Raw genomic sequence first — 12532 nt, 5'->3', positions numbered from 1 at the left:
TGTGCACGCGCCGCATGTGAACCAGAAATAGCAGTGGAGAACAAAATGTCTGCCGGGACCCGGTGTGTTCCCGGGACCCGGTGTGTCTGGGTACATCGTTCCTTTTGGGGTGGATGAGGAGCCTCAGAGATGAAGGTTCTGGATGTGAGCCAGCACAGCCGTCCCGGACAGTTCTTGAGCTTTTCATATAAAAACAAAGTCACCTGCAAAGTTTCTACTTCTTGTGTCTGAACGAAAGTTCATTCTCAGGTTACGCTTCTCTTTCCTGCTGCCAGTTGACAGACTTCCTCCCAAACATCCGTATCCCACAATGCCCCGCGTGCTGTCTAGACATCCCCGAACAACGGAAGTTATCTTCATTTAGCAAAGTACGTTCAAGTTGCTAAGAGGACTTTGATGTTCTGGCTGAATGCCATGAAGCTCAGAACGTCACAGACGCAGTCCGTTTGAAACCTCGTCAGGTTTGCTAACCTGTTGAGTTGGTTACACAACTAGCTGATAATGTGTGTCGATACCTGGAGGTGACAAACAGCGCGAAGGTTTGATATTTGTTGATGAAAAAAATTAAACGCTGCCGGAATGGAGCCTCCTCCATCAGCGTCTCAATGATACGGACAGTAAACTTCCTCCCAGTTACCATGACGACATCAATAGTTACCATGACAACATCAAAGCGGAGGGGAGGGTGGCAGTATTCCCGCCCCCGTTTTTTCTCCCCAGTTGTACTTGGCCAATTACCCCCCTCTTCCGAGCCGTCCCGCTCTCTGCTCCACCCCCTCTGCTGATCCGGGCAGGGCTGCAGACTACCACATGCCTCCTCCCATACATGTGGAGTCACCAGCCACTTCTTTTCACCTGACAGGGAGGAGTTTCACCAGGGGGACGTAGCGTGTGGGAGGATCACGCTATTCCCCCCAGTTGCTCCTCCCCCCTGAACAGGCGCCCCGACCGACGAGAGGAGGCGCTATTGCAGCGACCAGGACACATACCCACATCCGGCTTCCCACCCGCAGACACGGCCAGCTATATGTCTGTAGGGACGCCTGACCACGCTGGAGGTTACATGGAGATTCGAACCGCTGATCCCCGTGTTTGGTAGGCAACGAAATAGACCGCTACGCCACGGCAGGAGTGTTTTCCTTCCCCATCAGAGAGGAGTTTACTGTGGCAGACTCGAGGAGCAGCTGCACGCCATCAGAACTCTAATCTGTTCTGGGTTCAGACATTTGAGGCTCTGGAGGAAAAGAAAGACTGAATGCTGTCAGATGAGAAGTGTCCGGTCAGGGCTGGAGCTGAGGAGAGGGAAACTGCTGGGGGGGGGGGGGGAGAGGCGAGGAAGGAGTCCTCCTGCATGCCAACAGAATTCACATCAGTCGGTGGTCCTGACCTAAAGCCTGTGTCTACAACACAAAGTCCAGCAGCCCACCAGTCATTCAGCTGCAGATGAGTTCGCCACCCAAGGAAGATTATTCCTTTTCTTACATTTTAGTACTGACAATAAAAACAAGAATCTCAAAGGCAAGTTGACAGGCAACAATATGTAACTGATCAAAGACGAACTGACAGAATAATCGGTCTTTGTATGTCTTCGTATTTTTACGTCCACCCGTTTCATATTTACAGATGAGACTTTTTGTATTGTGGCGAGGATCTCATTACCATGGTGACAGTTGGTGTATCTCTGGTGTTGTTGACTCGGTATGCTTGGTGTGAGTAGCTCTGGTAATTGTTGCCATGGTGATGGTTGCTGTGAGTATCTCTGGTAATTGTTGCCATGGTGATGGTTGCTGTGAGTATCTCTGGTAACTGTTGCCACGGTGATGCTTGGTGTGAGTATCTCTGGTAACTGTTGCCATGGTGATGCTTGGTGTACACAGGGACAGAGACAAGGCAGACGAGGCTACTTCTGCCACCGAGTTTTATTGCAAAGTGGCATTTCTGATCTCATAACAATGTTCCACTTAAGGCTCCAAAAGCACAAGATTTGTAGAGGACAGTGCCATCCATCTCTGTAACTGATTCCTTCTAGTGTTCTTTTCAAAGTTAACTGCAAGCACCACCCATCCCTTAAGAGTTTTGGTGGCGCGCTGTCGTGATTTTACATTCAAAATCAAATTAAGGCGGTAACCAAACAGACAGAATAACACGTGTGTTGTTCATATGCACACACAGGAATGAAGTAACAGCTATCTACGTGACATAAATAGAACTCTGCTCCATCTTTCTGTCTGAGCTTGTAGTGTATAAACAAAAGGTGCTGGGTAATAATCATCATTGTCATCAATGCATAGTCTAACAATGTGGGTTTTGCCTCCATCTGCATGACAAACTGGATAAGATACAACATGTTCAAATAAATAAAATCTTGTGAAAAATCTCATGAGTGCAAAAGCCTTGCTGCTGTGAACTGCCTTTCTGGGCGTTCAGCTCAGCGACATGCGGCCTCGTTCCTTCATGTGGACTTTTGGCAAAACACAGACAACCTTCCTGGGAAGAGGAGCTGGTTCTGAGTTTTGGTGTTGCTTTCTACCAGGTTAACAAGTCATGTGGCAAAAACTGGTAGCGATTTGCATATAGTGTTAATGAGAACTCCTTCATCTTGGAAAAACAAACAAAAGAAAAACAGAGAAAACAGAGCCTGAGGATGCTACTCCTTCAGGGTCAGCCATACAGAGCAAACGGTGGGGTCAGAGTGGTGCTGGGTGGGTCCGGGTCCAGATGGCACATTGGTTTGGTTGGTTCTGCTCACAGCGGTTTGCCCTCCAGTGATACCACCACGTTGCCTCCTAGCTTGTCGGCCAGAGTCGTGCGGTCCTGAATGTCATCAAGTCCATTCACCTGCCACTCGTGTTTGATTCCTGATGGGCAGAAAAGACACGTCAGTTGGCTCCACATGTACAGAGCACAGAACACAGGACAAGAGGCCATACGTGTGAGAGCTGTACATTGAAACCTGAAACTACTGATCCTCATCTGAGTCCTCTGGGGCCTGATGACTTAATGAAGGACCTTGTAAAACGAAAGCTCTACGTTTGGAAAAAGAAACTTGCTGTGATGTATTTTTTTTGAAAATGCAGGTAAATAAAAAGTTCACTTGCTGAGACTCAATCCTCAGCTTTTCAGACGCTCTTATAATTCTATTCGACTGGTGAATTCTCGCTCTAGACTGGATGAACAGTTTCTATTTGACTGGTGAATTCTCGCTCTAGACTGGATGAACAGTTTCTATTCCACTGGTGAATACTCGCTCTAGACTGGATGAACAGTTTCTTTTCGACTGGTGAATTCTCGCTCTAGACTGGATGAACAGTTTCTTTTCGACTGGTGAATTCTCGCTGTAGACTGGATGAACAGTTTCTATTCTATTGGTGAATTCTCGCTCTAGACTGGATGAACAGTTTCTATTCGACTGGTGAATTCTCGCTCTAGACTGGATGATAAGTTTCTATTCCACTGATGAATTCTCGCTCTAGACTGGCTGAACAGTTTCTATTCCACTGATGAATTCTCGCTCTAGACTGGATTAACAGTTTCTATTCCACTGATGAATTCTCACTCTAGACTGGATGAACAGTTTCTTTTCGACTGGTGAATTCTCGCTCTAGACTGGATGAACAGTTTCTATTCTATTGGTGAATTCTCGCGCTACACTGGATGAACAGTTTCTATTCAACTGGTGAATTCTCGCTCTAGACTGGATGAACAGTTTCTATTCGACTGGTGAATTCTCGCTCTAGACTGGATGAACAGTTTCTATTCTATTGGTGAATTCTCGCTCTAGACTGGATGAACAGTTTCTTTTGGACTGGTGAATTCTCGCTCTAGACTGGACGAACAATTTCTTTTCGACTGGTGAATTCTCGCTCTACACTGGATGAACAGTTTCTATTCGACTGGTGAATTCTCGCTCTAGACTGGATGAACAGTTTCTTTTCGACTGGTGAATTCTCGCTCTAGACTGGATGAACAGTTTCTTTTCGACTGGTGAATTCTCGCTCTAGACTGGATGAACAGTTTCTTTTCGACTGGTGAATTCTCGCTCTAGACTGGATGAACAGTTTCTATTCTATTGGTGAATTCTCGCTCTAGACTGGATGAACAGTTTCTATTCGACTGGTGAATTCTCGCTCTAGACTGGATGAACAGTTTCTTTTCGACTGGTGAATTCTCGCTCTAGACTGGATGAACAGTTTCTATTCTATTGGTGAATTCTCGCTCTAGACTGGATGAACAGTTTCTTTTCGACTGGTGAATTCTCGCTCTAGACTGGACGAGCAATTTCTTTTCGACTGGTGAATTCTCGCTCTACACTGGATGAACAGTTTCTATTCGACTGGTGAATTCTCGCTCTAGACTGGATGAACAGTTTCTTTTCGACTGGTGAATTCTCGCTCTAGACTGGATGAACAGTTTCTAATCAACTGGTGAATTCTCGCTCTAGACTGGATGAACAGCTTCTTTACCACTGGTGAATTCTCGCTCTAGACTGGATGAACAGTTTCTATTCCACTGGTGAATTCTCGCTCTAGACTGGATGAACAGTTTCTATTCGACTGGTGAATTCTCGCTCTAGACTGGATGAACAGCTTCTATTCGACTGGTGAATTCTCGCTCTAGACTGGATGAACAGTTTCTTTTGGACTGGTGAATTCTCGCTCTAGACTGGACGAACAATTTCTTTTCGACTGGTGAATTCTCGCTCTACACTGGATGAACAGTTTCTATTCGACTGGTGAATTCTCGCTCTAGACTGGATGAACAGTTTCTTTTGGACTGGTGAATTCTCGCTCTAGACTGGATGAACAGTTTCTTTTCGACTGGTGAATTCTCGCTGTAGACTGGATGAACAGGTTCTATTCAACTGGTGAATTCTCGCTCTAGACTGGATGAACAACTTCTTTTCCGCTGGTGAATTCTCGCTCTAGACTGGATGAACAGTTTCTATTTGACTGGTGAATTCTTGCTCTAGACTGGATGAATAGTTATTTCAGGGTTAGTGTTGTGATTCCAGAAGCTGGTGATTTAGAGTTGCAGCAGCTGAATTAATGAAGTACCGGGCAGAATAAAAAGCTGCAGGACTAGAGGGCACTGAGGACCTGATCGAGAACCACTGGGTTAGTGGATGTGTCATGTTGACCTGAACTCAATTCTACGGATGGGTATTGAAACCCGGTATTAAATGGGCACCGGTGCTAAATTATTAAAGACTGTCGTGTTGATAACCTCTAACGTTAACAGTTCTGCTATCAGTACTGGAGAAATTAGAAAACAAATGTTCAATCTATGTATCTATAATAATAATAATAATAATAATCTTTATTTCGGACACACAGCCGGTCCATAGCATACAAGCAACAATACAATAAAATAAAACAATACAATAAAAAAAAAAAAAAAAAAAAAAAACCCAAAACTTTTAGGCCTACATGACACCCCTACACTCCATGAGCGCACACACACACACACACACACACACACAACATGTGAGGTGTCCACACACCTGCACCATACAACACAGTCAGTTCATAACAGATACAGGCTGTCTCGCCAGTGCTTTTGAAGTCTGGATGTGAACCTACAGCAACTTTTCATAGGGCTGGTTAGAGCCTCTATGATGCTGTTCTCAACACATCCAGGCGACACATAAAATTATACATTAGCCGTCTTAAAAGTACATCACATGTAGGCACATCTGAGAACACACACAACTGACTGGCACTATGCCATCAGGGGACATGAAGCAACAAGCTCATAGCATCATCGTAAGTTCCTCTGAGCCTCTGCATACTTCTCTTCCTGTAAGAAGACCAGAGATGAGCTGTATACAGAGGTGTTATATAGCCTCTGTATACTTCTCTTCCTGTAGGAAGACCAGTATACAGAGGTGTTATATAGCCTCTGCATACTTGTCTCCCTGTGAGAAGACCAGTATACAGAGGTGTTATATAGCCTCTGCATACTTCTCTTCCTGTGAGACCAGAGATGAGCTGTATACAGAGGTGTTATATAGCCTCTGCATACTTCTCTTCCTGTAGAAGACCAGTATACAGAGGTGTTATATAGCCTCTGCATACTTCTCTTCCTGTGAGAAGACCAGAGATGAGCTGTATACAGAGGTGTTATATAGCCTCTGTATACTTCTCTTCCTGTAAGACCAGAGATGAGCTGTATACAGAGGTGTTATATAGCCTCTGTATACTTCTCTTCCTGTGAGAAGACCAGAGATGAGCTGTATACAGAGGTGTTATATAGCCTCTGTATACTTCTCTTCCTGTGAGAAGACCAGAGATGAGCTGTATACAGAGGTGTTATATAGCCTCTGTATACTTCTCTTCCTGTAAGAAGACCAGAGATGAGCTGTATACAGAGGTGTTATATAGCCTCTGTATACTTCTCTTCCTGTAAGACCAGAGATGAGCTGTATACAGAGGTGTTATATAGCCTCTGTATACTTCTCTTCCTGTGAGAAGACCAGAGATGAGCTGTATACAGAGGTGTTATATAGCCTCTGTATACTTCTCTTCCTGTGAGAAGACCAGAGATGAGCTGTATACAGAGGTGTTATATAGCCTCTGCATACTTCTCTTCCTGTGAGAAGACCAGAGATGAGCTGTATACAGAGGTGTTATATAGCCTCTGTGTACTGGTCTTCCTGTAAGAAGACCAGAGATGAGCTGTATACAGAGGTGTTATATAGCCTCTGTGTACTGGTCTTCCTGTGAGAAGACCAGAGATGAGCTGTATACAGAGGTGTTATATAGCCTCTGTATACTTCTCTTCCTGTGAGAAGACCAGAGATGAGCTGTTTACAGAGGTGTTATATAGCCTCTGTATACTTCTCTTCCTGTGAGAAGACCAGAGATGAGCTGTATACAGAGGTGTTATATAGCCTCTGTATACTTCTCTTCCTGTAAGACCAGAGATGAGCTGTATACAGAGGTGTTATATAGCCTCTGTGTACTGGTCTTCCTGTAAGAAGACCAGAGATGAGCTGTATACAGAGGTGTTATATAGCCTCTGTATACTTCTCTTCCTGTGAGAAGACCAGAGATGAGCTGTATACAGAGGTGTTATATAGCCTCTGCATACTTCTCTTCCTGTGAGAAGACCAGAGATGAGCTGTTTACAGAGGTGTTATATAGCCTCTGTATACTTCTCTTCCTGTGAGAAGACCAGAGATGAGCTGTTTACAGAGGTGTTATATAGCCTCTGTATACTTCTCTTCCTGTGAGAAGACCAGAGATGAGCTGTATACAGAGGTGTTATATAGCCTCTGTATACTTCTCTTCCTGTAAGACCAGAGATGAGCTGTATACAGAGGTGTTATATAGCCTCTGTATACTTCTCTTCCTGTGAGAAGACCAGAGATGAGCTGTTTACAGAGGTGTTATATAGCCTCTGTATACTTCTCTTCCTGTAAGAAGACCAGAGATGAGCTGTATACAGAGGTGTTATATAGCCTCTGCATACTTCTCTTCCTGTAAGAAGATCAGAGATGAGCTGTATACAGAGGTGTTATATAGCCTCTGTATACTTCTCTTCCTGTAAGAAGACCAGAGATGAGCTGTATACAGAGGTGTTATATAGCCTCTGTATACTTCTCTTCCTGTAAGAAGACCAGAGATGAGCTGTATACAGAGGTGTTATATAGCCTCTGTATACTTCTCTTCCTGTGAGAAGACCAGAGATGAGCTGTTTACAGAGGTGTTATATAGCCTCTGTATACTTCTCTTCCTGTAGGAAGACCAGAGATGAGCTGTACACAGAGGCGTTATATAGCCTCTGTGTACTGGTCTTCCTGTAAGAAGACCAGAGATGAGCTGTTTACAGAGGTGTTATATAGCCTCTGTATACTTCTCTTCCTGTAAGACCAGAGATGAGCTGTATACAGAGGTGTTATATAGCCTCTGTATACTTCTCTTCCTGTAAGAAGACCAGAGATGAGCTGTATACAGAGGTGTTATATAGCCTCTGTATACTTCTCTTCCTGTAAGAAGACCAGAGATGAGCTGTATACAGAGGTGTTATATAGCCTCTGTATACTTCTCTTCCTGTGAGAAGACCAGAGATGAGCTGTATACAGAGGTGTTATATAGCCTCTGTATACTTCTCTTCCTGTAGGAAGACCAGAGATGAGCTGTATACAGAGGTGTTATATAGCCTCTGCATACTTCTCTTCCTGTGAGAAGACCAGAGATGAGCTGTATACAGAGGTGTTATATAGCCTCTGTATACTTCTCTTCCTGTAGGAAGACCAGAGATGAGCTGTATACAGAGGTGTTATATAGCCTCTGTGTACTGGTCTTCCTGTAAGAAGACCAGAGATGAGCTGTATACAGAGGTGTTATATAGCCTCTGTGTACTGGTCTTCCTGTGAGAAGACCAGAGATGAGCTGTATACAGAGGTGTTATATAGCCTCTGCATACTTCTCTTCCTGTGAGAAGACCAGAGATGAGCTGTTTACAGAGGTGTTATATAGCCTCTGTATACTTCTCTTCCTGTGAGAAGACCAGAGATGAGCTGTTTACAGAGGTGTTATATAGCCTCTGTATACTTCTCTTCCTGTAAGACCAGAGATGAGCTGTATACAGAGGTGTTATATAGCCTCTGTATACTTCTCTTCCTGTGAGAAGACCAGAGATGAGCTGTTTACAGAGGTGTTATATAGCCTCTGCATACTTCTCTTCCTGTAAGAAGACCAGAGATGAGCTGTATACAGAGGTGTTATATAGCCTCTGTATACTTCTCTTCCTGTGAGAAGACCAGAGATGAGCTGTTTACAGAGGTGTTATATAGCCTCTGCATACTTCTCTTCCTGTGAGAAGACCAGAGATGAGCTGTTTACAGAGGTGTTATATAGCCTCTGTATACTTCTCTTCCTGTAAGAAGATCAGAGATGAGCTGTATACAGAGGTGTTATATAGCCTCTGTATACTTCTCTTCCTGTGAGAAGACCAGAGATGAGCTGTTTACAGAGGTGTTATATAGCCTCTGTATACTTCTCTTCCTGTAGGAAGACCAGAGATGAGCTGTATACAGAGGTGTTATATAGCCTCTGTATACTTCTCTTCCTGTAAGACCAGAGATGAGCTGTATACAGAGGTGTTATATAGCCTCTGTATACTTCTCTTCCTGTAGGAAGACCAGAGATGAGCTGTATACAGAGGTGTTATATAGCCTCTGTATACTTCTCTTCCTATAAGAAGACCAGAGATGAGCTGTATACAGAGGTGTTATATAGCCTCTGTATACTTCTCTTCCTGTAGGAAGACCAGAGATGAGCTGTATACAGAGGTGTTATATAGCCTCTGTATACTTCTCTTCCTGTAAGAAGACCAGAGATGAGCTGTATACAGAGGTGTTATATAGCCTCTGTATACTTCTCTTCCTGTAGGAAGACCAGAGATGAGCTGTATACAGAGGTGTTATATAGCCTCTGTATACTTCTCCTCCTATAAGAAGACCAGAGATGAGCTGTATACAGAGGTGTTATATAGCCTCTGTATACTGGTCTTCCTGTAAGAAGACCAGAGATGAGCTGTATACAGAGGTGTTATATAAGCTCTAAACCATGAACACTTGACATCAACAGAGCACATAGAGAACTTCCGGAGCAACATATCAGCCTGAGCATAGATTTTACAGCATTGTCGGTATATATCTCTGTCATTCGTCAGATCATCAGAGAGGACATGTCTAAGATATTTTATTTCCTTGCATGTATTGAGAGGACTATCTGATAACTGAAATACAGGAAAATATGATTTCCTGTCCTCTCTAGTTCAGACAATCATGCCATTACTATTTTTGGCGTTATATTTAATGTCATGTTCTTCGCCATACTGCGAGCACACCTTCAGTAGCTGCTGGAGTCCAGCACTATATGGGCTAACGAAAACTAAATCATCAGCATACATGAGGTGATTGATGACAGAGCCACCCACAAGACAGCCCATGTTACACCCATTCAGCTGTCTCGACAGGTCATCCATATACACACTGAACAGAAAAGGAGACAAAATTCCACCTCGGCGAACCCCATTGCCTACATGGAATGGGGCAGACACATCATTGTCCCATTTAACCTGAAACGTCTGATGAGGATACCAGAAGACAAGACTCCTGACTATATCATCTGGAACACCTCTAACCAGCTATTTCATAAATAATGTCTCATGGTTAACCCTGTCAAATGCCTTGGAAGCATCAATAAAACATAGAAATACAGTCGAATGGTGGCTTCTATATTTGGCCACTATCTCCTGTAGTGCATAAATGCATAAATCAGTGCCGTGTTTTGTTTTAAATCCAAACTCATTGTCAGTCGTGAGAATATATCTATCCATCTGTCTGCCTGTCTATCATCTATGTCTGCCTGTCCATCATCTATCTAGCTCTATCATCTGTATCATCCGTCTGTCTGTCTATCATCTATCTAGCTATATATCTGTCTATGTCTGCCTGTCTATCATCTATCTATCATCTATATCATGTCTGCCTGTCTGCCTGTCTATCATCTATCTATCTATCTGCCTGTCTATCATCTATATCATGTCTATCTATCTATTTGTCTATGTCTGCCTGTCAATCATCTATCTGTCTCTATTTAGGCTACAGAAACTGCACCTTGTTTCTCATGTGCAGTAAGATGAAGCTGTTTGATGCATCTTTGCTGTTCTCCATCCAGAAGAGACGTGACTCTTTCACAGCCTGTCTGTCCTGTGTGTGAGCTGAGGGCCAGGCCAGCTCTCTCTGCCTGCCTCTCTCTCTCTCTCTCTCTCTCTCTGTGTGCACCCCCCCCCCCTCTCTCCTCCTCTTGCTCTCTGTCTCTCTCTCCTCCTCTTGCTCTCTGGCTCTCTCTCCTCCTCTTGCTCTCTGGCTCTCTCTCCTCCTCTTGCTCTCTGGCTCTCTCTCCTCCTCTTGCTCTCTGTCTCTCTCTCCTCCTCTTGCTCTCTGTCTCTCTCTCCTCCTCTTGCTCTCTGTCTCTCTCTCTCTCTCTGTCTCTCTCTCTCACACACACACACAGACAGGCTGTTCTTAGTGACAGTGGCGGAGTGAGAGATAGACGGTCAGAAGTGTGATTGTGTGTCACTAGAGTCGATGCTGACTATGCTCGTTACTACAAGTGCAACGAGTCTTCTGCATGTCAGGGTGGAAACGCAAGCAATCTTTCCAAACATGTACTGCAAGAGCATCAGTACAGGTGAGAACTGCAGTTTTCCACTGCCTGGCTCTTCCTCCATATCTCAGTATGTTATGTATGCTAGCAGCCTGGAGCTCACACGCACTGAATACATTATACACACATGCTTCATGATTCAAAGTAACACTCTGTCCACACAGGAGACAACAAAGTTACTACATTATACACACATGCTTCATGATTCAAAGTAATACTCTGTCCACACAGGAGACAATAAAGTTACTACATTATACACACATGCTTCATGATTCAAAGTAACACTCTGTCCACACAGGAGACAACAAAGTTACTACATTATACACACATGCTTCATGATTCAAAGTAATACTCTGTCCACACAGGAGACAATAAAGTTACTACATTATACACACATGCTTCATGATTCAAAGTAACACTCTGTCCACACAGGAGACAACAAAGTTACTACATTATACACACATGCTTCATGATTCAAAGTAATACTCTGTCCACACAGGAGACAATAAAGTTACTACATTATACACACATGCTTCATGATTCAAAGTAATACTCTGTCCACACAGGAGACAATAAAGTTACTACATTATACACACATGCTTCATGATTCAAAGTAATACTCTGTCCACATGAGACAATAAAGTTACTACATTATACACACATGCTTCATGATTCAAAGTAATACTCTGTCCACACAGGAGACAATAAAGTTACTACATTATACACACATGCTTCATGATTCAAAGTAATACTCTGTCCACACAGGAGACAATAAAGTTACTACATTATACACACATGCTTCATGATTCAAAGTAACACTCTGTCCACACAGGAGACAATAAAGTTACTACATTATACACACATGCTTCATGATTCAAAGTAACACTCTGTCCACACAGGAGACAACAAAGTTACTACATTATACACACATGCTTCATGATTCAAAGTAATACTCTGTCCACACAGGAGACAATAAAGTTACTACATTATACACACATGCTTCATGATTCAAAGTAATACTCTGTCCACACAGGAGACAACAAAGTTACTACATTATACACACATGCTTCATGATTCAAAGTAACACTCTGTCCACACATGAGACAACAAAGTTACTACATTATACACACATGCTTCATGATTCAAAGTAATACTCTGTCCACACAGGAGACAATAAAGTTACTACATTATACACACATGCTTCGTGATTCAAAGTAATACTCTGTCCACACATGAGACAATAAAGTTACTACATTATACACACATGCTTCATGATTCAAAGTAACACTCTGTCCACACAGGAGACAATAAAGTTACTACATTATACACACATGCTTCATGATTCAAAGTAA

The 12532-nt window shown here is 43.3% G+C and overlaps 1 protein-coding gene across 1 annotated transcript in view; it reads right to left on the bottom strand.

Moving 5' to 3' along the window:
• Positions 1-1901: 1901 nt before the first annotated feature.
• Positions 1902-12532, bottom strand: part of cfl2 (cofilin 2 (muscle)) — a 39538-nt gene continuing 28907 nt past the window's right edge. The window contains exon 4 of the mRNA XM_056295759.1: positions 1902-2858. Coding sequence (XP_056151734.1) covers positions 2746-2858 — 113 coding nt within the window. The 3' untranslated portion in view covers positions 1902-2745. The remainder of the gene's footprint in view (positions 2859-12532) is intronic.

This window comes from Lampris incognitus, chromosome 16, assembly GCF_029633865.1.
Source record: "Lampris incognitus isolate fLamInc1 chromosome 16, fLamInc1.hap2, whole genome shotgun sequence".
NCBI classification, from domain to species: domain Eukaryota; kingdom Metazoa; phylum Chordata; class Actinopteri; order Lampriformes; family Lampridae; genus Lampris; species Lampris incognitus.
This window is presented reverse-complemented; position numbering and strand designations above follow the sequence as displayed.